Source organism: Eretmochelys imbricata, chromosome 6, assembly GCF_965152235.1.
Source record: "Eretmochelys imbricata isolate rEreImb1 chromosome 6, rEreImb1.hap1, whole genome shotgun sequence".
NCBI classification, from domain to species: domain Eukaryota; kingdom Metazoa; phylum Chordata; order Testudines; family Cheloniidae; genus Eretmochelys; species Eretmochelys imbricata.
In genome coordinates, this window is record NC_135577.1 from 118,699,540 (window position 1) to 118,726,741 (window position 27,202).

General features: G+C 42.4%; 1 protein-coding gene across 1 annotated transcript in view; it reads left to right on the forward strand.

Annotated features, from left to right (window-relative positions):
* KCNH5 (potassium voltage-gated channel subfamily H member 5) overlaps window positions 1–27,202 on the forward strand; it is a 233,697-nt gene that overhangs the window by 44,766 nt on the left and 161,729 nt on the right. Inside the window, exons 5-6 of the mRNA XM_077820578.1 lie at window positions 5,491–5,606; window positions 8,930–9,322. Of these exons, the coding sequence (XP_077676704.1) occupies window positions 5,491–5,606; window positions 8,930–9,322 (509 nt within the window). The remainder of the gene's footprint in view (window positions 1–5,490; window positions 5,607–8,929; window positions 9,323–27,202) is intronic.

Sequence of the window (27,202 nt, forward strand, 5' to 3'; positions counted from 1 at the left end):
ATTTAGGTTCAGCAAGTCAGTAACAAAGAATGTCTATAGCACCACACTGGTTAATAACAAGTCCCTTTTAGCCATTCCAGCCCTTGACTCTGACCCAGATAACCAAATCTAATATAGTGAAAGGTTATTGAAAATCCAGTTCGCCGTATGTGAGGTTCTTGCTAATTACAAAGGATCAATATGTATCTCTCATCTTATCCAAATATCACACAGTCAGCCAATCCTTAGTAAACTAACTAAAACATGCTTAATAAAAGAAAAGAAGAGTTATAAATGGTTAATAGATCATATACATGCAAATGATTGCAAAGTCCTTATATCAGGTTTGTAGCAGAGATGGAATAGACTGCTGGCGTGCAAAGTCTCTCTGGTAACTTCGGAAGATCCTCAATCCATAGTTCAAGATGCTCCTTTTTAATTGTAAGTCCACAGTCCAGAGAATTAGAGCAGGATAGAGGCAAAATGGAGTTGCCTTAGACGTCTTTTGCTGTGTGCATGGAAATTTACTGTCCCAAACAAAGCCCAAAGGCCCTGTGTATGGAAAGTTACTGGCCCAAGATGGAGTAGAGGGTCACATGAGCATATCACATGCCCCTATATGTTTTGCTGAATCACAGGGCATAGCCATTGGTTCCTCACTGGATGAGGTATCCACAGGAAGAGTTTCAGAGTAACAGCCGTGTTAGTCTGTTTTCGCAAAAAGAAAAGGAGTACTTGTGGCACCTTAGAGACTAACCAATTTATTTGAGCATGAGCTTTCATGAGCTACAGCTCACTTCATCGGATGCATACCGTGGAACTGGACGGGATGAGTTTCTTCGATGGCCCATTGTGAGAGTGGAGTATCCTTAATGGGCCATCAACACATAGTTGTCTAGCCGTGATGCAAATCTATCTGGAGGCTGTCACCCATGAACAAAACACATGTTGGAGATACAAATACATAGCCAATATTAATAACTTCAAATACAAGGATGATGCATGGATTTAATCAGGATAATCACACTTGATAGATTATAACTTTTCCATTGACGCCTTACATGATACACTTTGTGCAAGATTTGTTGCAATTGTATAACAGTGGTAATATCAATGACATAAATGGTCATCTTTAATCATACAGCATCACACAGTGCATGAACCAGAAACTAATTTAAGAAAAAAACTTATCTTATTGGCAGGTTATCCCCCAAATTGTTTTCTGGCTTTTTTTCATCTTCCTCTGAAGCACTCTGCTATTGGCCACTGTTGGAGACAGGATCAGCTTCAGGTCTGGTCTAGTCTAGTATTTCCTATGTTCCTAGCAATTTGAATGGGTTAACTCAACATCAGGCTTTTCAGATGGAGCTGTGTGAGCAGGACACAGACTTTTCTTTTTCCCACACAGTATTCTTTCTTTGTGTTACGTCTGCAATCTGCAAGTCTGCACTCCTCCCACAGTGAGAGTAACTGCTAGGACTGGAGGTCACTCACACACATGATAAAATAATCATTCTTTATAGCAGAGACTTAAAAAGAAGCAGGAAAGAGAAGGAATAAATTGGGTGACATTTGAAAGATCATTGACAGCACTAGCCAGTCATGTAAATAGTGTCTTGCATATTTAAACACACACACAACTTTTAAATGTAATTTTGCATTTAGCTAGTCTACAACAGCATCAAGAAATAACGTTGTGTATCCTGTAATGATTATTTAAGATGCAAAAGGAGAACAAGACAGCCTGCATTCATTCTCATCTTCCCACTCAGACCCCAGTACCTTGCAGTTGCTGTGTCTTTATTGGGTTGCATATATGAGCTTGGTGTTTATTCAGTAACATCATAGCCAGATAGATTAGATTAGATGAAAACAGTATGCTGGACCTAATGGTGATTTATTGTAGGGTCACTTGAGGCCATATTACATACCGCTTTCCTTCCCGAGCAAACCCATTGGCTCCAATAGAACTTTACAAGGTGGAAGTCAGTGCAGAATTTGAGAACTTAAATCAGGATTGGATTTTTTTTAAAAGATTGGCTTTTAGTGCAACAAGAAGTTATGGGCTTTGCTGCAGGAAGCACTGGCTGAAATTCTATGGTCTGTGTCATGAAGGAGGTCAAGCTAGTTGATCACAATGGTCCCATCTCGCCTCCAGATCTATGAATCAAAATTTGGTTGATGGCTTTCATGTGTCATTGGATAAACTTGCCAAGATGAATTTATTTTAAAAGTTATATTTTTCCTGCCTTTTCTCCTAGAGCTAAAAGTGCACTATTATTGAGTTGGTCTTATATACTCATTCAACCCCTTTTTGTATGTCTTCCCCAGAGGATTGCCCTAGTCATCACCTATTCATGGTGGATACAGAGCACAGAACAGATGATTTTCTTATCCATGGATTTGTTAGGCATTTCTCACCAGGTTTCTGATTGCAACAGAAGAGGTATTTTTAAATCCAAATTTCTCTTAAATGAAGACCACCAGCAATTCATCATAGTATTGAAGGTGCTATGTGAAGAGACATGAAAAAAGGACTTGCGGGGCATTCCCTATCATCTACAGTACCAAACAAAAATATCCTCGTCTAATCACTAGGCAGATTAATGACCTAAACTTCAGGGAACAAAGTAAATCTTGACTCAGTGACCATCTGCCGTTAGAAAGTTCTGTGTATTTGACGAAGCTGATATAAATCTGACAAATGAAGGAATCCTGGATGGAGTCCAGATATTTGGCAGTAGCAGTTTTGGCTTCACTGATGACCTTCCTGGTCCTGTAATCTCTGGGTTGTAGGAAATGCTTGCAGACTAAAAACTAAATCTTGGCCTCTGTGTACTCCCACTGATACCAGTGGAAGTTCCACATAAGTGTGTCCGTATAGCCCTATATTGACAGTTGTATGTGGGTGGGTGATCCCACCACCGAACAGAGTTGCTCTTTGTCTGTGGTTCTTGTGGCGTGACTGGAAAGTACTGAATGGAATCCGTGTGGTGTATCGTGGCCTCTAAGAATTATGTGAAACATCAGCATAGAGTTGTCATAATTCCACTAATGTGCCCAGCTGCTCTCTGAAATCACTGGTTAAGAAAGATAAAGCTCTTCTGACATTTTTTATTTACTTTTTCCTTGTCCCTCTTTCCTGCCAATTCTGTAGGGCAATTAAAAACAAAAGAAAACAGAAGATTTTTGCTCTAGAAATTATTAGTTCATATTCAGAACAGTGAAATCTGTTTTGACATTGTGTAACAGAGCAGAGTACATGTTCCTAATTGAATATCAACAACTACTGAAAAGAAAGAACATACCATGTTACTGGCAATTCACAATTAAGGCTTATAGTTGGATTATTAAACAAAAAACGTTCAGGGACGCTATGCACTTTTACACTGCAGTTTCGACTTAGCGATATACAAGTAAAGCACCTTTGACAATCCCACATGCTTTTGGGCCACTAATCAGGGGGGCTCTCCTAACATTCCAAATCCCTGAGTGGCTTCAAACAATTGCTATTTAAAAATAGGAATCAGCATAACATAGAAATGTTTCCCTCTTCCTTTCCCAAATGTGGAATTCCCCCATACTACACCTGCCCAGTTCCCATGTTAGACAAGATTAAATCTTTCACCTTCAACTGCTTTTCTGTACAGAGAAAGCATTTGACCTTTTATTTCACTTCTTGCATGGCTAGAAATTGGGCTTCTACCCTACTGCAAATGGGGAGATTTCTGGTTTTACAACAGGATCTAGCACTTCCTTCTAGTCCTGGAAGCTCCTGTGATAAAGGACTTTAAAGGTCTGACTTTTTTTATTTATAGAAAAGCCCTTTAGGTTGTTTTTGTGGCCCTCTCGAAGACCGTTAGAGTTGGACTGATAGTGACTAAGTAAGAGGAAGGGATATGTAGCTTTAATAACGATAATTTTTTAAAACACACTACTAAAATATATATTGTATTATAGGTGAGTGCAAATAATATTGCCTATTATTAAGGTTGCTGGACAATTCCCATTATAAGACCCTGTTTTCAGTTGTTGTATATATGTCATAGAATACTTACTACTATATTATAGGCAGAATTGGTAGTGCTGCCTATCATTATGGTTGCCTGACTCTTCCCATTATAAGACTTTGTTTTCAGTTGCTTAGAACTTTGCCAACTTGCAATGGTTTGGGATGAAATTTTCCATGCAGAGCATCTCCATCAGGTTGGAATTTGTGGGGAAGTTTTAGCTAAATTAGTTCAGCTGTTGTTGAGGATGAGGTTAGGGACAAATACGTTGTTTTGCCATGTTAAAAAAAAATCTGTTGACCTTTTAATTTGAGAGGCTGTACTGTTGCTGTGCTTTGGAGCAGGGACTTGAAATTTGGCAAGAAAGTGACTTTCGCATCACATATATGTACTTGTATACACAATACAAAAAAGCATACATTAAAGCAAGGCTTTTTTAAAAAAAATAATTAAATCTATTTGATTGTAGCTCCAGAGTGTTTCCTTCCCACCAGCATCCAAGGAAAAGATCTTCATTTTCATTATGGCCAAAGCTTGGATGCTATCCTGCTTAAGGGCCTTGGATTTTCATTGCCTCTCTTTTCTCCCTTTTCCTTCTCATCCATTTACACATATGTGACCACTCTAACATACTGGCATTTGGTTGGTTGGGAACGCATAGTGCCGCAGCTCCCAGTTTGTGTTGCTATCAGTGATAAAGCAAAGACTGCTCCACACTGAATTATGAAAGCGGGTTCGCCGGTGGCAGCCCAATGGGTGGCTCCCAAGCCACCTTTAAGGTAGCTCTTTATCATTAGTTTAACAACTGAATTCATTTCTTAACTGTGTTTTACAATGTAGCCCTCAGTCTATCTATTTAAGTGACTTCTTGAGACCTGTATGAATTTTCATCCAGCAGCATTGATATCAACATGCCTTTAATTTCAATTTGTATTTTTTTTGTTTTGTTTCTATAGTTTTATTTTTGGTGTTGGATCTTTTTTGGGGGGTGGGAGGTGGGTAAAGGAAGGGTCAACTTTAGGTATGTAGGGCCTGATCCAAAGTCCATAAATCACTGGGAGTCTGTCCACTGGGCTTTGGATCAGGCCCCTGGCAAAGTTCTCCGGATTACAGCAGCATTACTCAAGACGGGCTTGATGCAAAGACTACGGAAATCCTTGGGAGTCAATTTCTGTTGACTCCAGTGGCCTTCGAATTTGGCTCCAACACCAGAATAACTCCACCTGCGGCATAAACTGTCTCTCAAAAACACAAAAGAAAGAAAATGCCAAAGTGTGTTAGTTTTACTCATTTTTTACTCTTGATTAGCAGAGGTACCTACAGCACACGTTGGTATTTTTCTGTTTTGCGGAGGATGTAAGTCTGGAGTCTGATGCCATGGCAAGCAGTAACTGAGAGAGAGACCATTCAAATCTGAAACTAACATCAGTCCACACGAATGAGGTTTCTACTTGCTGAATTGTAACTAAATCCAACTTGCACATTTTCTTCTTCCTCACAGGTTGGACAAAGTTTGCTCGATTGACACGAGCATTGACTAACAGCCGAAGTGTTCTGCAGCAGCTAACGCCAATGAACAAAGCTGAGGTGGTGCACAAACACTCAAGATTAGCTGAAGTAAGTGTGAGACAGACTCCCGACTGCCCTTGTTTAAAAGACAGGAGGTGATGGATAAAAGAATTGGCATCATTACTAACTGACATTTTAATATAAAGAATAGTCTTCCCTGCTGTTGATTTCAAAATACATGTTTTACTTATGTGAGAGAGCATATTAAATATATACAGCCACCTTTTCTGGATGGGGCACGACTGGTTCCCTTGCAAAAATACACAGACCTCTATTACCTGCATGGCCCTTTGTTCGTGTTTGTGTAACTGTCATTTTGGTGCATTAATCAGGTAATTGCGCACCTCAGAGTGCACAGTTATGTCATCTGCATGCAGTTTTACACTCACATATGAACAGATTGTGACACCTTTACTCCCAGTGAGTAGTAATTTGCTCCTCAAGTAATCCCAATGAAATAAATTGGACTGCTTGAGGATTAAGGTACTATCCCACAAGAGTCCCTGTTTGGCTGCATGGCGATTTGCATGCACAGGGAGTGCATGTGTGCTTTTGTTCATGCATCTGTTGCACCCAGCTTTAAAGTCTTTCCTGCTGTATTTTTGTCACATCTTGTTCTTTAAAAGCTGTAAATTAAACCACTGTTAGCCTGCAAACTTTTCCTTTAACAGTGCAAATAATGCAACAGGTGAATGCTTTCAGGTTAACCAGTTAAAAAAGATTTGCTGACCAGAAGACAGGGACTCTGTATCTCCCATTTCTCCCTTCCGGGTTTTCCATTTTTTTCCAGAGCCATCAACTTCAACCAGCTCTAGAATTGTCTGTAGATCAAAGAACCAGTTGATGGCAGAAATTAACCCCTTCCAGCCTAACACCGCCCCGCCCATCTCAGCACCTCTCAGATGAGCTACTGAAAATGACAGTCCCAGTCTCTCTGTGCCAGAGGGCTTTTGTACTGAGTTCAGTGTTAAAGACTGATGGCAGCATAAAATGTATCCTCTTCTCTTCGTAGTTTTTGTGCACATTTATAATGACGGTTCTGCTTTAATGAAATCAAAGTTGAAATCTTCTTCTGTTTTCCACTCTTCTCACTGCTGGTTTTTTCCCACGAACTATCCGCCACAGCCACTGAGACAGCTGAGGTGATCCTATCTCTAGCTTCTCTGTCTCAATGACTTCTCAGTGCTCTGTGAACCTGGTTGTGTCCAGTGGTTCTAGGCAAGAAGTTTGCTGCTCCAGATGAGATACAGCTTATGCAGGGCAGAATATGCTGCCTACGTTTCAATACTATTAGCAGGGTTTGTCATTTGCAGACGAAAACAAGTCCGAGTACAATTGAGCAGCATGAAGTGGAACGATCCTTTTAACTCATGGTCTTCCACAGGCAAACCTGTTGCTTCCCACATGCCATCAAGCACAGCATGGGGATATTTAAAGCACAGAAAGAGACATGATCTAATCTCTAATGAGGTTACAGTTTAATCTGAAATGAGACTCAACAATTGAGAGCAACAAAGAGTAGAGGGGATTGAAGGTAGCGTCCATCGGATCACAGTTACCTCGTTAGCTGTTGCACATCTTGTAACTTGAAAGTGTTTTTTTTTTTCTTTTAATTTGTAACAGAGTGGCTAGCCCCTTAAGGGCGAGACTAGAGATCTGGGGCCAGCCAGCCCTGGTTACTAAAGCGGCACATGCAAGCAGGGATCCGCTGGCTCCCCTATAAAGAGCAGTGGGGCACTGCAGAGAGTGGGATGCTCAGGAGCACCAGAGTGAAGTACAGAGGCTGCCGGGAGTGAGCAGGCTCCAGCAGAGGAACTGGTGGGGAGCAAGGCTACAGGCAGGCGAAGTGAGGGGGCGAAGAGTAAATGGAAGGACTTAAGGAGGGATTGGAGAACTTGATTTTGAATGTTTTGTTAACAACACTGCACTGTTCACTGTCTTCTCTGAGTAAAAGCCTTGCTTGGTTGCCTCCATTGAGTTTTGCCATTGACTTCCATGCAGCCAGGATTTCACACCCTAATCTTAGCAACACCTTTCCTCTCTTACAAGGAAGAATGAAAAACATTAACTAATTGCAAATTTGTAATTGCAACACTTTGATACTTTGTTTCATGCACTTAAATATTGTTCTGTTTATTTCCGACTCTCTCACTCCCTAGTCATCAAGAATACATTCCAGATTTGAATATTTTGACAAGTATGACGGTTCTGTTTGCCATGTAGCAGCCACTGTGAATACGGTACATTAGCTCCAGTAAAGGGTACTGAAAGTGACGTCGTAGTACAATCAGTTCCTGGAGACTGAATGCATGTACTCTATCCTAATACCCATTTGGAATCCTAAATCCTAAATCTGCTGTTGGTTCCAAAGTATATATAGGTCTTTCATTTGGCAGCTCAATAAGTTAGTAAACCAGTGTCATCACTGTTTTGTTCCTTCCCACTTTAATTTCTCATGTTGGATTGAGATAAGTGATAATCAGACTAGCTAGAATAAATTGTTTTGGCTCTTTTACAAGGTTTGCAGCTCTAAATTTTACAAAGGTGAGTGTGCAGAAGATACTGGGAAAATACAAACTTTTGAAACTGTATTGAATATATAAATGTGTCCTAGGTCAGTACTATTCAGTGTTTTCATTAGTGAGTTGGAAATGAGACTGTGCAAATGAAAAATAACATCAATGATGACTTCATATTGACTTTTTAATGGCAACAATGTTTTGTGCAGTCTGGAGAGAAAGGTAAGGAAGCATACATTGTAACCCCATCTAGTCATACAATTGCAAGCAGTTAGACCAGATCTTATGAACCTAGTATTTTACTTTAAAAGGAAGTCAGCCAATGAGGCTACAGTCCAGTAGGTCGTTGAGCAGGATAATGTTTTGGGTACTTTTTAGATTCAGATAGAGTTCAGATATGAAAGCTAAGCTTTCCAGGACCTGTAGGTATGAATGGGATCTCGTATTTTTATCTGCAGGACCTGAGCTGGCACAGCTGTATTCAGATGGGCCTCATGCCGGTTAGTTGGCAGAGTACTTTTACTTTGAACTTTTGAGCAGTAGTTGTTGGCCTTGTTTTCGCTCTGTCCGTCTGCAAATGATCTTTGTTTTTGTAAGATTACCCTTACGCTTTACACTTTTCCCATTCGTTGAGTGATAGCTACCTCCACCCATTCCTACATGATTTATGCACTGATGAGCTCATGAGATTAACTAATTAAATAATTTAGAAACTACAGGTAGCCTTGGAACCTTCAGGGTATAACGAAAACGTTCTCTCCTTAATTCTGTATATTACACAAATTCAGAAGGCACCCATTATAACGAATGTTAACTGAACGCCATAACATCTGTGTTTCTTTCCTTTTATAGGTTCTCCAGCTTGGGTCTGATATTCTTCCTCAGTATAAACAAGAAGCTCCAAAGACTCCACCGCACATTATTTTACACTATTGTGCTTTTAAGACCACCTGGGACTGGGTCATCTTAATTCTAACCTTCTATACAGCAATTATGGTGCCCTACAATGTCTCCTTCAAAACAAAACAGAACAACATAGCTTGGCTGGTGTTGGACAGTGTGGTGGATGTTATTTTTCTGGTTGACATTGTTTTAAACTTTCATACAACCTTTGTTGGCCCTGGGGGAGAGGTTATATCTGATCCCAAACTCATAAGGATGAACTACCTGAAAACTTGGTTTGTGATAGACCTCCTGTCCTGTTTACCTTATGATATCATCAATGCCTTTGAGAATGTGGACGAGGTAAGCAATCTCAATCTGTATGAAATTGGGTTATTTCTAATTTTGAATTCAATTAGGGCCCCATTTATACTCACTATAGTGAATTGAAACTCTGTGCAAACATTGGAGGATAAAATTTGGCTTTTGGGCTTTTCACTAAGCAACGTTGTCCTGTATGGGAAGGGAAAGTGTCTTGCTAAGCAATACAAAAGAATATCCATGGTGTGCGTGATTTATAAAGTTATGGGGCAGGATTTTAAAAATTGTTCACTGTTGATCTAACTCTTCTTCCACTGAAGTCAATGGCAAAGCTCCCAGTGACTTCAGTGAGAGCAGAGACCAGTCCACCTCTGAATGGTTTTGAAAATCCTGGCCAGAATTGCTATTTATACCCTGCTGTTTTTTCTTTCCTCCTTGCAACGTCTTTTTCAACTTCTGTTTGAGAGATGAACTCCACAACTGTCTGTATTGTCTGCATTTTAAAAGGCTTAATTAGACCCATATCTTGAATTTTTATAGACTACTTGAGAAAAAAGTGAAAAGCTTAAAAGGCCACTGAATTAAAGCTTCTTAACTTTTAGCCCTAATAACATTTTTTTTAAAAAAATCAAGCTTGTAGGCTAAGATAATGGAGAAACAAGCAATAAATACAACTAATAATGCATACATGAAACACTGTAGACAAAATTCATTATTAAAATGCAGCCATAATGGTATCAGAACTCATTTTAATTTCCCTTTGGGGCCTCGTATCCTTCGGACGTTAAACAGATGAAAAAGTCTGTGTTCATTTTTTATTATTTGAACTGTTATTTGTTTGAATAGTACAAGTGATTTTTTTTTAATCCTTAAAGAAATCTCATCACTGCAATTATATAGATTCACTTTAAAAAAATCCACACCCCTATTTCTTAACGCAGGTTTTTTGGTACAGATTTTGCAAAGCTCTTTTTAAATGCCACCCCTACCTCTCTACTCAGTATAATCTTTTGACATTGTTCCATTTTATTTATAGAAAATGTAACAGAAGTAATAATCCTTGCAGTTTAAATGCAAGCTTATATGAGGGCTATCTCTCTGGAATCAAGTTATACAGACAATCAATGTAAGAAGCTGATCCTAACAAGGTTGTTAATGTACCATAGCTTATTAACATAAGAAGAAATACTAGTTCCATGTTAGCAAGAACCTGATTTTACAAAAATATAATGGGTGTTCAGGTTTGTGTATTTGAATGTGGAAAACGAGCAGGACATGCATCACGGCATATAAACTATATATGCAGTTTTGCAGATTGCTAACGTCTTTCTCTAATGCGTCATGGAAAGCAACTCACTTCGGATATTTGTAAAAGGGCATTGATTATACAAGAAATTACTGGCTCTGTGTGTGTGTATAATATTAAAAAAAACCTCACCAACAACAAACACTAACAAAAAGGGGATTGTGAGCTACTCTAGGCCTAGAGCAATTATCACCAAGCTGCCAACAAAGTAGATATTTGACAGTTTCCACTCCTGTTAAGTGAGCAAGCAATTTGTTGTATTTCTCTTTCATCAAATTTCATCAGGTAGATCTGGAACATTTCAAAGAAGGATGGCTATTAGGAATCTAGCACTAGTGCCTGAGAAACAGGCTGTAGGGGCCTTTGAAGTCACCTGTATAATAAGGCACTGAGCTCTTCTCCCCTACTCAATTTTCCTTTTTCTCTGCGTGCCAGCAGAGCCTTTTCTGATAGAGATGGCAGGTGTTTTCATTTATTACAGTTTAAATGTACATCTTTTTTGCAGGTTTTTTGTTTTCTAAAAGGTTGTCGTTTGTGCTTTATCTTCATTTGGCTTTGACTTTTTTGAACTGACGGCTTTCCTGAGAGAGAACTTTTGGGCTTGGTACCAGCAGTTCTCCCAAATGATATTGATGTGATAAGGAAATTGAGATACTCAGGTTGGAAGTGCTGTGAGAAATATTTTCACGTACTATAGGTCTGATGAGAAGGTGGCTCAATTTCCTCCTGGAGCTAGGTAACAGAAAGACAGATGTTTCTTCTGGAAAGTGCCTTGACTTCAAATTGTTCACTGTGGCACTGAAGAAAAAAGAAGGGAATGGGTAAGGAACTTGGCTACAAGCTGCATCTTGAAGCAATGCTCAAGGCATATCCATCAGAAGTCATTGCTGTGGAATCAGCACCTATTGACCTAGCACTTATGAAAAGTTTTCTGCTCCATTTTGGGCACATGGCTTGGCAATGAAGGATGGCCCAAAGGCAGGGTTAATCCCAAGAGGCTTTACAGAGTCCTGTACAGGCTCTTCAACTTGCATCCTGGCCCAACATTCCTCTCGAATCCCACAGCAAGGAGGGAGGAAATACTTGGCTCTCTTTGCCTTCTGGAAATTTTGGGCTATGCTCTTACGTTGGACCCCGCAGATCATAAGTCCAACCCCCATTTTTCCCCACAGGGCTCATCAGATGCCCTGGCCATTTCTGGTGGGGATGAAGGCAGATGATAGAGTGGTAGCCCATGTTGTAGCTTTTCCTCTCTAGTGCCCTACGGCACACCCTCAGTGAGTGTTGAAGGGAAGGGCGGGAGCTTTAAAATATGGATCTCTGAGACCAGTAGCCCTGCATGCGCAGTGCACACACATCTGAATTTTGCCCAGAGAGAACAAAATGTAGACTACTAGCTCCCCACAGTCCACTTTAAGATACACACTCTCAATTCTATGCCATAAACTAATGATATCTATCTAGCTATCTATCTTTGTGTATATGCGTGTGTGTATATATATACCTACAGGAAACCCCTGATCATTCATATATATATATATATGAATGTTCTTCTGCACAGTCTGAAATGGCGATGTCCTTTGGGATTGTGTTTGTTTGAAGGGGGTAGCCTACTGCCTTCTGTCCTCAACCGTTCCAGGCTCCTGTAGCAGCAGGATGAATTTCTGGTCATTGAATGAGTTCCCTCCCAGTTCCATGCTCAACTGCATATTGCTACCATGGGTAATTAATGGTAATTAACATATATGAATGGTCAGAGGGTTCCTGTAGGTTCTTATACAGTAATTAATTTATTGCAATATAAGCATACGGATCTCAGTATTTCTTTTACAGGCCACAGTGTGAATAATTAACTATTTCATAATTCAGTTACTGTAGTTAGGAAAGAAATAGGAAGGATATGCCAAGAAACCTGAAATGAGGGAATGTATGGCTGTAGTTAGGAAAGAAATAGGAAGGATATGCCAAGAAACCTGAAATGAGGGAATGTATGGAAAGAGAATGCTGGGCTAGCATGTTCAAAAGCAGGGAATGTTGGCTAGACTGGGTGTTTTATGACTGATTTCAGTGGGAACAGAGTTAGGCCAGCGCTGAGAACTTTTTGAGAATTCAGCCGTAAGTGTATATGACTGCATTTTATTGCTCAGTGGAAATAGTCACAGCAGTAAAATGTGGAGGAAAAGGATTATGACACTAAGATGTAGGAGGAGAGGATTAGGACGATTTGATGCAGATGAAGAGGTGTAGCTTTACGCAGTAAGAGTTATAGAGGCATCTTATGAAGAGCTTAAGAGGATTTGGATGATGTGACTGGAAGGGAGAAAGGTAGGATAATGAGAGAGAGAGAGAGAGAACCACACAGTGAAAGCAATCTACATTGACATGATAGATGGAACATTATGTGTTTAAGTGGTATTAGGGAGGTAGGAAAACATGGTAAAACATGTTGAAGAGAAATACTTGGAGAGGAATTGAATAATTCTTTTGCAGATCACCTGCCATAGCTAGGTAAATGGGTGGGATAACACAGGGTTGGAAATCAGAAAAATGCCAGGTGTCATAATTAGTTGGAAAATATTAGATGCACTATTAGCTTAAGCCGGTTTAAAAAGAAAAGGCTAAAATGTTCAGACTTGGAAGTATAAGCATCTTAACCCAGCTCTGAAAATCTGGGTTCACAGCTCTGAAAATCAGGCCACCTAGTTAACCTCTAAAATAAAAATGAAGGGGTCTAAAAGTTTGAAGATTTGGGACCAGTTTTTTTTTAAACAAAGTCTTGAATCCGAAGTTTTTACTCATGCAAAACTCCTGTTGACTTCAGTGGTCTTTATAAATATGTCAGGTCTGCAACAACAGCAGCAACAATACCATGCTTACGCCGTGGAGGTCTATAGCACTGAATGGTCGTGACCGCACTGTAGGGCTTTATTCCAGGCGTCTAAGTGCTCCACAGTGTGAGTACTGATTTGGTGCAGCCAGGTTAATTGTGGGTGACCATGCAACCACTGACAATCTGTGACTGAGCAGTGTCCCCTCCTGACCTCAGATCTGATTTTTTTCAGAGTTCGATGTGTGGGGATTTTGTCTCCAAGGTGGGTGTTGTGATCCCAAAGGGCCAGCCTCTGGCCAATGGTGGCATCAATCCTCTCAAGGCCACTTCTCAATGGCATAGGACTGAGGAGTCTTGGGTACTGGTGCTTAGATACTAGGGTGATGAGTGCAGTATAATAACTCAAGTAGAATAGAATCATCCAAAAATTAGTTCTTTGGAAAGTGGAAGACACTCCTTCAAATTGTTTTCCCATCAGTTTAAATAGGGCTGGATCCTTCACGCACAGATTTCATAGTTTTACTAAATGATTAGTGCTCTTAATATTGCTGTGAATTTTGGTTTAAATTAATGAGGTTTCTGGTTAGTAATGAAGCAAAAAGTGGAAGTTTTAGCCCATGTCTGCAAGAAAAATGGCCCTAGAATAATACATCCGGTACTGTAAAGAGTGAGGTAGGAAGTCTTGATATGGAGGTGGATTTGTGGGGTTGTAGAACTGGGTAGCAGCCTGGGTTTTCAAATGGTTCGTTTTAGGCACATTCCTCTGCACCTAACGTTAAAGTTCAAGAACCCGCAGCTGGAAGTTAAAGCCAGACATGTTCAAATTGGAAATACAGTAGAACCTCAGAGTTACGAACTGACCAGTCAACCACACACCTCATTTGGAACTGGAAGTACTTAATCAGGCAGCAGCAGAGACCAAAAAAAAAAAAAGGGCAAATACAGTACAGTACTTTGTTAAACATAAACTACCAAAAAAATAAAGGGAAAGCAGCATTTTTTCTGCATAGTAAAGTTTCAAAGCTGTATTAAGTCAATGTTCAGTTGTAAACATTTGAAGGAACCACCGTAACGTTTTGTTCAGAGTTACAAACATTTCAGAGTTACAAACAACCTCCATTCCCGAGATGTTCATAACTCGGAGGTTCTACTGTAAAGCACACATTTTTAACAGGCAGGGTGATTGGTCATTGGAACAAACTATCAAGGAACGTGGTGGATTCTCCATCTTTTAAATTCTTCACATGAAAACTGTATGATTTTCTAGAAGATACGCTTTAGTCATGATAGGTTTCAGAGTAGCAGCAGTGTTTGTCTGTATTTGCAAAAAGAAAAGGAGGACTTGTGGCACCTTAGAGACTAACCAATTTATTTGAGCATAAGCTTTCGTGAGCTACAGCTCACTTCATCGGATGCATTCAGTGGAAAATACAGTGGGGAGATTTATATACATAGAGAACATGAAACAATGGGTGTTACCATACATACTGTAACGAGAGTAATCACTTAAGGTGAGCTATTACCAGCAGGAGAGTGGGGAGGAAAAAACCTTTTGTAGTGATAATTCCCCCCTGCTCTCCTGCTGGTAATAGCTCACCTTAAGTGATTACTCTCGTTACAGTATGTATGGTAACACCCATTGTTTCATGTTCTCTATGTATATAAATCTCCCCACTGTATTTTCCACTGAATGCATCCGATGAAGTGAGCTGTAGCTCACGAAAGCTTATGCTCAAATAAATTGGTTAGTCTCTAAGGTGCCACAAGTACTCCTTTTCTTTTTAGTCATGATGAAATTCTATGGCAGCCAGACTAGATGAAATACATGAATCTGTACATATCACACTGAGACAGAGAGAGGTTAACAGTGTAATATCATTTTTATTACAAATTTTGATCTTCTATAGTGGTAGCAGAAACTTCCATGCATTAATTTTACTAGCTAAAATAGCAATTGTTATAAATTGAAAGTTGATTCAATTAGTTCATCAGTAATACCATTTACAATAACTTACCAAAAGTGTTACCTTTCCGAAAGTACTTAAATGAAGGGTTTATGAGATCTAATTTCAATGTGCTAGCAAGACGAATTGACGTACTTAATAAGAAAGTAGCAGTGGTACTAAATGATACAGTCTGATGATAGCTACTTCCGTTTTTCTCCAAGTGGCTGACAGAAACCCCACCCAGAATTTTCCACTGAATGCATCCGATGAAGTGAGCTGCAGCTCATGAAAGCTTATGCTCAAATAAATTTGTTCGTCTCTAAGGTGCCACAAGTACTCCTTTTCTTTTTGCGGATACAGACTAACACGGCTGCTACTCTGAAACCCACCCAGAATTGAATCACTAGTGAAGCTAAGTGTTAAACCATGCTGAAAACTCGAGTAACACAATGACAGAAGTGATCAGACTGAGCCTTGGCAATTTCTCATTTCCATGCAGTCTGAAAGTTATTATATATGAAGAATACCACATTCCCTCTGTTCTGCTATGCAGAAAAGTATACAATGTAATAAATACAATGGCTTGCTTAGCGTGGTCAAGAATAAATTTAGTCTTGCTTAAAGCACACCATACAGTGATAATGGATCAAACTCATTCCTAATGCAAGTCCATTGAAGTTTTCTGAATTACACCGGGAATGAATTTGTTCCAATGTATTTGTCTGTAGTGTCGGATTCTATTCAAGTTTTATAGCCAATGATTTAAAGTATCGGATATTGAATTTTAATTATGCTTTTCATCTGGCTTTTTCTTTTTTTAATGTACTGTATACATTACTGGGAAACAGATGTAGGACAGAAGTCATTTCAGTTCATACCATTAGTGAAACATACACTAACTAACACAGAGTCTAATTGGGCTAATTCCATGTGGAATACTTTCAAGGGAAGCATTGAGACCTGCCTGCTTGTCTGATTGGCATAAGGAGGAGAGGGTTTAGGAAGAAATCAAGGCAACTGAAGGAACCTTTTCAGATGCAGACCTAAATAACACTGACTGCAGTGGCACAAATCTGTAATATTCAAATTACTTCATGCAAAAGGAAGTGGAGGGAATAGTACACTTTACAATATTTGGAGCATAAAGTTCTCATACGCAAAATGGAGTCCAAAGATGGCATAGGAAAAAAAATTAAGTGGCTAAATAGAAAAATATCCCTTGTTTTCGAAAGTAGATGTCATTGTAATTTGACATGGTCCTTAGAATCATAGAATATCAGAGTTGGAAGGGACCTCTGGAGGTCATCTAGTCCAACCCCCTGCCCAGAGCAGGACCAATCCCCAACTAAATCATCCCAGTCAGGGCTTTGTCAAGCCTGACCTTAAAAACTTCTAAGGAAGGGGATTCCACCACCTCCCTAGGTAACGCATTCCAGTGTTTCACCACCCTCCTAGTGAAAAAGTTTTTCCTAATATCCAACCTAAATCTCCCGCACTGCAACTTGAGACCATTACTCCTTGTCCTGTCATCTGCTATCACTGAGAATAGTCTAGATCCATCCTCTTTAGATCCACCTTTCAGGTAGTTGAAAGCAGCTATCAAATCCCCCCTCATTCTTCTCTTCTGTAGACTAAACAATCCCAGTTCCCTCAGCCTCTCCTCATAAGTCATGTGTTCCAGACCCCTAATCATTTTTGTTGCCCTTCTCTGGACTCTCTCCAATTTTTCCACATCCTTCTTGTAGTGTGGGGCCCAAAACTGGACACAGTACTCCAGATGAGACCTCACCAATGTTGAATAGAGGGGGACGATCATGTCCCTCGATCTGCTGGCAGTGCCCCTACTTATACATCCCAAAATGCCATTGGCCTTCTTGGCAACAAGGGCACACTGTTGACTCATATCCAGCTTCTTGTCCACTGTAACCCCTAGGTCCTTTTCTGCAGAACTGCTGCCTAGCCATTTGGTCCCTAGTCTATAGCGGTGCATGGGATTCTTCCGTCCTAAGTGCAGGACTCTGCACTTGTCCTTGTTGAACCTCATCAGATTTTTTTTGGCCCAATCCTCCAATTTGTCTAGGTCCCTCTGTATCCTATCCCTACCCTCCAGCGTATCTACCACTCCTCCCAGTTTAGTGTCATCCGCAAACTTGCTGAGGGTGCTATCCACATCATCCTCCAGATCATTAATGAAGATATTGAACAAAGCCGGCCCCAGGACCAACCCTTGGGGCACTCCGCTAGATACCAGCTGCCAACTAGACATGGAGCCATTGATCACTACCCGTTGAGCCTGACAATCTAGCCAACTTTCTACCCACCTTGTAGTGCATCCATCCAGCCCATACTTCTTTAACTTGCTGGCTAGAATACTGTGGGAGACCGTGTCAAAAGCTTTGCTAAAGTCAAGGAACAACACGTCCACCGCTTTCCCCTCATCCACAGAGCTAGTTATCTCGTCATAGAAGGCAATTAGATTACTCAGGGATGACTTGCCCTTGGTGAATCCATGCTGACTGTTCCTGGTCACTTTCCTCTCCTCTAAGTGCTTCAGAATTGATTCCTTGAGGACCTGCTCCATGATTTTTCCGGGGACTGAGGTGAGGCTGACTGGCCTGTAGTTCCCAGGATCCTCCTTCTTCCCTTTTTTAAAGATGGGCACTACATTAGCCTTTTTCCAGTCGTCCGGGACTTCCCCGGATCGCCATGAGTTTTCAAAGATAATGGCCAATGGCTCTGCGATCACATCCGCCAACTCCTTTAGCACTCTCGGATGCAACGCATCCGGCCCCATGTACTTGTGCACGTCCAGCTTTTCTAAATAGTCCCAAACCACTTCTTTTTTTCACAGAGGGCTGGCCACCTCCTCCCCATGCTGTGCTGCCCAGTGCAGTAGTCTGGGAGCTGACCCTGTTCGTGAAGACAGAGGCAAAAAAAGCATTGAGTACATTAGCTTTTTCCACATCCTCTGTCACTAGGTTGCCTCTCTCATTCAGTAAGGGGCCCACACTTTCCTTGGCTTTCTTCTTGTTGCCAACATACCTGAAGAAACCCTTCTTGTTACTCTTAACATCTCTCGCTAGCTGCAACTCCAGGTGTGATTTAGCCTTCCTGATTTCACTCCTGCATCCCCGAGCAATATTTTTATACTTCTCCCTGGTCATTTGTCCAATCTTCCACTTTTGTAAGCCTCTTTTTTGTGTTTAAGATCAGCAAGGATTTCACTGTTAAGCCAAGCTGGTCGCCTGCCATATTTACTATTCTTTCTACACATCGGGATGGTTTGTCCCTGTAACCCCAATGAGGATCCTTTACAATACAGCCAGCTCTCCTGGACTCCTTTCCCCCTCATGTTATTCTCCCAGGGGATCCTGCCCATCAGTTCCCTGAGGGAGTCAAAGTCTGCTTTTCTGAAGTCCAGGGTCCGTATTCTGCTGCTTTCCTTTCTTCCTTGTATCAGGATCCTGAACTTGACCATCTCATGGTCACTGCCTCCCAGGTTCCCATCCTCTTTTGCTTCCCCTACTAATTCTTCCCGGTTTGTGAGCAGCAGGTCAAGAAGAGCTCTGCCCCTAGTTGGTTCCTCCAGCACTTGCACCAGGAAATTGTCCCCTATGCTTTCCAAAAACTTCCTGGATTGTCTGTGCACTGCTGTATTGCTCTCCCAGCAGATATCAGGATTATTGAAGTCGCCCATGAGAACCAGGGCGTGCGATCTAGTAGCTTCTGTGACTTGCCGGAAGAAAGCCTCGTCCACCTCATCCCCCTGGTCTGGTGGTCTACAGTAGACTCCCACCACGACATCACCCTTGTTGCTCACGCTTCTGAACTTAATCCAGAGACTCTCAGGTTTTTCTGCAGCTCCATACTTGAGCTCTGAGCAGTCATACTGCTCCCTTACATACAGTGCAACTCCCCCACCTTTTCTGGCCTCCCTGTCCTTCCTGAACAGTTTATACCCATCCATGACAGTACTCCAGTCATGCGAGTTATCCCACCAAGTCTCTGTTATTCCAATCACGTCATAATTCCTTGACTTTGCCAGGACCTCCAGTTCTCCCTGCTTGTTTCCCAGGCTTTGTGCATTTGTATATAGGCTCTTGAGATAACCCGCTGATCGCCCCTCATTCTCAGTCTGAGGCAGGAGCCCTCCCCTCTCACACGCTCCTGATCGTGCTTCCTCCCGGTATCCCGCTTCCCCACCTACCTCAGGGCTTTGGTCTCCTTCCCCCGGTGAACCTAGTTTAAAGCCCTCCTCACTAGGTTAGCCAGCCTGCTCGCGAAGATGCTCTTCCCTCTCTTCGTTAAGTGGAGCCCGTCTCTGCCTAGCACTCCTCCTTCTTGGAACACCATCCCATGGTCGAAGAATCCAAAGCCTTCTCTCCGACACCACCTGCGTAGCCATTCATTGACTTCCGCGATTCGACGATCCCTACCCCGGCCTTTTCCTTCCACAGGGAGGATGGACGAGAACACCACTTGCGCCTCATACTCCTTTATCCTCCTTCCCAGAGCCACGTAGTCTGCAGTGATCCGCTCAAGGTCATGCTTGGCAGTGTCATTGGTGCCCATGTGGAAAAGCAGGAAGGGGTAGCTGTCCGAGGGCTTGATGAGTCTCGGCAGTCTCTCCGTCACATCTCAAATCTTAGCCCCTGGCAAGCAGCAGACTTCTCTGTTTTCCCGGTCAGGGCGGCAGATAGATGACTCAGTCCCCCTGAGGAGAGAGTCCCCGACCACCACCACCTGCCTCCTTCTCTTGGGAGTGGTGGTCGTGGAACCCTCAACCTTAAGACAGTGCATCTCATGCCTTTCAACTGGTGGAGTCTCCTTCTGCTCCCTTCCCCCAGACATATCATCTGGGCCACTCCCCTCAATGGTACCTGTGGAGAGAACATGAAAACGGTTACTTACCTGTGTCCGCGTTGCTGGTACATGGATGTTCCCCCTTCTTCTTCTGGAGGTCACATGTTGCCAAATTTCTTCACCGTCCTCCTGTCCCCGCTGTGCAGCCTGCTCTGAATCTTCAGAACCTTGTGCCCGTAGAAGCATATCCTGACTTCTGTCCAGGAAATCTTCAGTTTCTCTTATGCAACGCAGGGTCGATACCTGTTGCTCCAGGCCTTCAACCTTCTCTTCCAATATGGAAACCAGTTTGCATTTTGTACACACAAAGTCGCCTCTGTCCTGTGGAAGAAAGACAAACATGGCTACTGAGAACTTTGTAGTTCTTTAAGTAGTCCTTACTTTTGTTAAAGGCATGCTAAGGGCAGGAGCTGTGAAATTGACAAGAAAGCCCCCCCTGCCCTGGTGAGCTGAGTGGCTGGACCTGTGCCCAGCTAGGAGCTGGAGTGAGAATCTGGGGCAGCTTTGGACCTTGCGCCCAGCTAGGCAGATGAGAAGCCGGAGTGGCCCCCTGCTGCTGGGCAGCTTTGTTAATTTCACAGTGAGCCGTGAAATTGACAAGACTGCCCAGCTCCAGTGGGGAGGGAGGGAGAGCTGTGAAGCCCGATCAGCTGGACCCCAGTGGTGAGAAGCCTTGTTTGGCTTCCCTCAGCCTAGCTCCCGGCAGGGCACGGAGAGGCAAGAAGCCCCGGTCGGGGAGCTGCCCATGGAGCTAAGAGATCAGACTCTCAGCTCCCCACACTGCCCCTCTTCGGTCGGTGGAAGTACTCCTAGTGAGGACAGGCACCACCGACCCAAGGAGTGTCCTGTGGACCTGCACTACCGCAGTAATTACTGCGGTGGCTGTAAGTTAACCTAATATAGGTCGACTTAGGTTTGTAGTGTAGACATACCCTGAGAAACCCCTCTGAGTATTTCTTCACTGCTCTTTCCTTGATCTGGGGGTGAGGATGTGGTAGTTTGCTGCTGGCCTATCATCAGCAAATTACATCATTCCACTTTCTGGCTATTAGTGGGAAGGTTGGAGCCAAGGCTTCACCCAGTCCCTGCCCCTCCTCATCCGCTCCCTGCCAGCCTGCTCTGCAAGGGGAGTTAAGGCTCAGTCCTACACTGATCGAAGTCAGTGGCAAAACTCCTTTTGACTTCAGTGGTGTAAATGGAATTCTGTTTATCTGGATCAAAGTTCTCAGTAGCTGTGCAGAGCTTATGCCCGTATGGCCACATGGCAACATGTAGGATGGGGGGGGGAGGGATAGCTCAGTGGTTTGAGCATTGGCCTGCTAAACCCAGGGTTGTGAGTTCAATCCTTAAGGGGGCCATTTAGGGATCTGGGGCAAAAATTGGGGATTGGTCCTGCTTTGAGCAGGGGGTTGGACTAGATGACCTCCCGAGGTGCCTTCCAACCCTGCTATTCTATGAATCCAGCCCTAAATCTAGTCCTTAAAAAGTTGCTTTTTATTTTTCTTGCACTAGCACTTAGATCAGTATCCATGAGGCTTTGGTACATTAATTGATTACCTAAAAAAGGCCTGTGAGCCTATGTGATGTGTTGGAAGATTTATTTGAACATGAACTTCAGAAAAGAAGCATTAAGAAGTTAACCATAGATTTTAAGGCTAAGCTCTATTTAAGTAGCTCAACTTGAAGAAAAAATCTGAGAGTGATTTACTTCTAAAATTTCAGACAGCTTATATGTCACGAAGCAGTGCTTGTTTTTCACTGCACGGCTATGTACCTTCTGGAGATGTGCTTATTTCTTGCTTATTACTTACTAATTGCTTAGTAACGAAATCTAACGTTACAGATCAGTGCAGTAGGTCTAGACAACTTCTGAATCAAACTGAGGTAGGTCAAGTCTGGAATCTCTGCTGCATTGTTGTTTTTGATCCTTCCAAGGAGCTGTGAAGCAGGCTCCCAGTCCCAGAGGAGAGATCTGTTAATTATCCCAAAAAGATCTACAGCTTGGTGGGAGCTAGAGAGGACAGTATTCTTAAGCTTATATTTGCATATGTTCATGTTTCAGATCCAGGCAAGCTTAGCTGGCCTGAGGACTAAATCACGAGGGTGGGGGGGAAACCAAACTTTGATCTTGATCAAGATGTTCATCTCTGTCGTGCCCCCCAGCTTTGATTTCAATTTGATGGAAACTTTAGCTAGTGCAGAATGTTCAGTGAGTATGTTTTATTTATGCTTTTCTGACAGACCCCATTTTTACCGATATCGTGGATTGAACCAGGGAATTCCACAGCTAAAACCATGAGTAAGGCTACAATTTAATCACAGGTATTTTTATTAAAGGTCATGGACAGGTCATGGGTAAGAAGCAAAAAATCACAGCCCATGACCTGTCTATGACTTATACCATACAAATACCCCTGATTGAATTGGGGGTGGGGGGGAGGAGGAACGGGGGGCCTGCGGCACCAGCTGCGGGGAGGGGAGAAGCCTCAGGGAGTCCCGCTGCTGCTCGGCCGCTGCTGTGTGTGTGAGGGGAAAGCTCCAGGGAGCCAGCCGCTCCTCTGGCTGCCCTGGGACCGCTGCTGGCAGTTCACAGGGCCAACTGGGTTGGCTACTGCTTGGGTGGTCCCCGGGACAGTGGCTGGTGCGGCTGGCTGCAGAGCCTCTCCAACAGTGACTGGTGTGACTGTCCCCAAGGCCACCAGGTCCTGCTACTTGGGTGGCCCTGGGGTCAGCCATACTGGCCGCTGCAGAATCCATGACTTCCACAACCTCCGTGACAGACATGGAGCCCTAACCATGAGTCTCTGTGGTTATGTCTTCACTGCAGACTTAACCCAGGCTCATATTCAGGTGTTTCTCCTAAACCCAGTTATGTTCACACACACAAAACCTCTGTCCTGAGGCTAGTGGTGCTTTCAGCCTAGCTGGCCTGTCTGAGGCAATAGGTGAGAGACCAGGTGTAGCTTTCACTTAGGCTGGTACCCACCCACTTTGCAGTGAGGACACAGGCTAAACCATGTGAGTGCTGATAATCCTCCAGTGCCTTCCCACAATTCTCCTGGGTGCCCAGAAGGGCAGACAAGTTCTCCCACAATTCACTGGGAAAGAATCACTGAGTGGTTCAACTTATTGCAGCACAAAGAATCATGGGATATGCCCCCATAAGTCCTAAGGGGACACAAACTGGTAAGTGCAGCTCCAATGAGGGCACGCTAACTTGGAGTTGGCCTTGCAGTGTGGCTACTCACACCCAGGCTTGGAGTCCCAGATTTGTGGGTTTGGGAGGATTTCAAGTGTCAGACATGGTTCTTAATTATTTTTTTTTTGTTTATGTGCCCAGAGCTTAATAAATAAAAAGGTCAAACTAAATCAAATTTTAAAATTGAAATGTATCTGAAGGAAAAAATCATCCTGTAATATTAAAAAGTTACAGAGCAATTTACCAATTCAGTGCACATGAGGGTCCAACATGCTGTTAGTGTTGTTAGCTAAAGGAAGGCTCTGCCTACATGTTACAATGCTATGCTTGAAAGAGATTTCCAAACCTTAGGAAAGATATGTTAGGTTATCATTGTTAGGTAACTAATTGATTCAGTTACAAGTCTTTTACAGAGATGTTATTCTGTAGAATATTTTCTTTTCAGAATAAAATGTGCCCCATTCAGATCCCATTGACTTAAGTCAAACTCAAACTTGTATAAATGATAGCAGAACTGGGCTGATGACATTTTAAAATCAAACAAATTTACATAGTAGCTTAAAAGGGATTTTTAGTGATATTTCATGGCTGCGTATAAAAAATATAATTGCAGGGTATTATGTTTTTTATATCAATTTATAAAAATACTGCTATCCCTAAGACTCTAAGAATGGGATTTTTAACAGTCCTCAGTTTTGGCCAAAATCTGCTCCTCGTAAAGTGAATGGGAGCAGAGTTTGGCTAACATTGAATGCTTCTGAAAGCCCTATCCTAGGTGCTTATTTCCTGTGTACGGCTGGCTCTCTCTCTCTCTCTCTCTCTGTCTGTGTGTGTGTGCACGTTATATATATAAACACAAAGAACTATGTTAGGGGAACATTAATAAGTTTGCAAAATCAAGTACTCAAAAGTTAGGAAATGCCAGAATTAAGGTTCCCTGTGCTTCAAATTAGCTCCTTGTGCATATGAATTATGATAGTTTTTAATTACCTGATTACATATTATTTTTTCCACAGGACTTCTACCTCATTTAGGCACAGGATGGAACTGTTCTGGGGATGAATCAGGATTGGGTAGTGAAAGAGACTTATTTGTAGGGCACTTGGCTTCATTTGTTGCAGGATCTGTGTGTACAGTGAATGAGGCATGAGTCCCAATCCTCTCCCCTAGCCGATCGCAGTCTCTGTTTCTCAGGCTTCTCATCCTGGTCTCAGTCTCCTTGCCCAGCCATTCCAACTTCCACCCCCAGGTCCTTGTTCTCCATTTCCTTCATCAGCCAGTTCCAGTCCCCCACACAACTCCTCATCTGATTTGTCAATCTCCCCTATCTCAGCTCCACTTCTCCCACCATCTCCACCCATGTTCCCTGTCCCCACTGGCTCTCGGTCCCAATCTCATTCCCCAGGATCCTCATCCAGTATCAGAGTTCCCCCTCACTCTGAGTCCCAGACTCTTTGCCCATCCAGTCTGAGTCACCTCTCTTTCTTCATCCAGTCTCAGCTTCCTCCCACCTACTGGCTTCCAGTCCCCCACCCTCCCATTTCCCTCCCTGGCACCCAGTCTCCTTCCCCACCCCAACTCTCAGGCCACCCTCTTCACCCCACCTGTGCCAGCCTCCAGTCCTATTCCCCACCCCTTCGGTTCCTTGTCCCAATCAGGTCCCCCTACCTCCTCTGCAGGTCTGGCCCTTGATTTTTCCGTGTTCAAATCAGGTAGATTCCTTGCTCTTCTATGCTGCCTGGACCCATCCAGGAAAGCACCTGAACTGAGAGCACAGGGAGCCTCCATGTCAGGTATCCTGACTCACCACATCCTGTAGCAGCCCAGAGCTACAGCTGCAGAGGAAAGTCATATTCAGCTCCTGGCTGGAGCATCCCCAGTGTCCGTTGAATCTCTGGGGAATCTAGCTGCTCAAATCTAAGAGGACTCTACTGAGCATATGCAAGCTATGATTTCTCAATGTCTTAGAACTTCACCAAATTTGGGTGGATTTTCACTGGGAAAAGAAAAAGCACATCTCTGACACAGAAGCCCTCCCCCGCAGCCAAACGTCAAGCCCTTTTCCAAAGCATAAGGGCACTAGAGCTTTTAAAAGAAAAGGTTGCCAGAATATTTTTAACATGGGCAAAGCAATATATTTTCCTCTAACCTCATTCTCAGAAAAGAGAGAATTGTGTTGGCTACAAGTTTTGTTAAAAAAAAAAATTCAGCCTGAGGCAGATACCCCAAATGGAAAATTTCAGCCTAATTGGTTAAAGTTTGGCAAAGTTAATAGACTGAAATTAGGGTCTTATAATAGGAGGTGTCAGGCAACCTTAATAATAGTGTCGGGCAACATTAATACCAGTCCAGCCTATAATTCAACAAGATAAATACTCAGTCACTCAACTCTCTAAACTAATCTTCTCGTTCAACGTGTCCATTGAAGAAAGTTTGAGGAAATAGGCTTAGCAATATTCCCAAGTCAACAAATGTGGCTTTGTTTAATGGTGAGTAAATGAAGGACTCTTCATTGAAAATGCTCTCCTTGCTAAGTACAGAAGGAAAACTGCTACCATCTGAATATTCAGAAGACACCACAGCCAGCCCCACTATGTGCCTGTTTAATAGGAAGGATGCTAGTTCAGAAACTTGTACTCATTACAAGAGCTCATGGATCAGAAGAGCAAATGCCCAATGTTATTGGCTGTGTTCTTTCCAGAAGAAATGAACTGTACCACTCAGCTATACCTATCCCTGCATAGGTCTTCAAGACTGTCCCTGATTCCTTGTGGTCAACAGTACCAAAATTGCTGATAGATCTAAAGGAATCGGCAAGCACATGTGATCTCTTTCCATTGTCCAAAGTAGTTTGTCAAGCAATCAAATCTGTATACCACACAAGGACTTAAAACCACAGAGAAGAGCCAAGGAAGTTGGGGATTCAGTATTAACTAAATAAATGAGATTGTGGATGGAGCAACAGTTGGCCACATTCTGAACATCAGGAGAGTGAGAACATCACAATAATCTCAAGTGAGAATAGTGGCAGGATTTTCTCATTTCCAGCCACCGTATCTTTTTAAAAATGTGAGTTTAGAAGAACTGGAGTAAACGCAAATCTCCATCAGAGAACAGCATATGCAGTACAGGGGCTATTAAACTTTAGCGTAGTTTGCTTTTTTCCCCCTGTAAATGTCTGGCTTTGTCACAATAAGTACCATTTGATTATTTTTATTTTCTTTTGTTTTCTGATTCAGTGGCTACTGATGTCAAGGGGAATCTTTCCATTGACTTCAATGGACTTTGGATCATTCCCTGAACTTTTTAAAACAAGAAAATCATAAATGGATTTTGAATATTATTTTTGGATTTAATACTTCCAAATCTGTACAAATAAAATGGCTTTTCTGCGTAAACAGTTTTTCAATTAAGAAAATTCTGAAGACCAGACAAGCTGTGAGATGAGAAAATGGCCTGGTTTCATTGTGCCATGATTTAATACCCTGTCCACAACCCTTTCATTTCATGAGATGTGGTTTCAGATTGTGTTCATGCTCATAATATAATCTGATGTCCTCAAGCAGAGAACATGTAGTCTATGAGATATTGCAAGCATTTGGCTCAATTGACTTTCTGCCCAGATATGTTAATGTAATGACAAATTATCCTCCTCGGAGGCTGGCTCTGCAGTGTCAAAAATGTATTTTACAACATCTGAAGGATATTATGAGAAAATTGGACTAGATCCACAGCTGCACCACTCAGGTTGCTCTAAATCCCCTTTCTGCTCCCACAG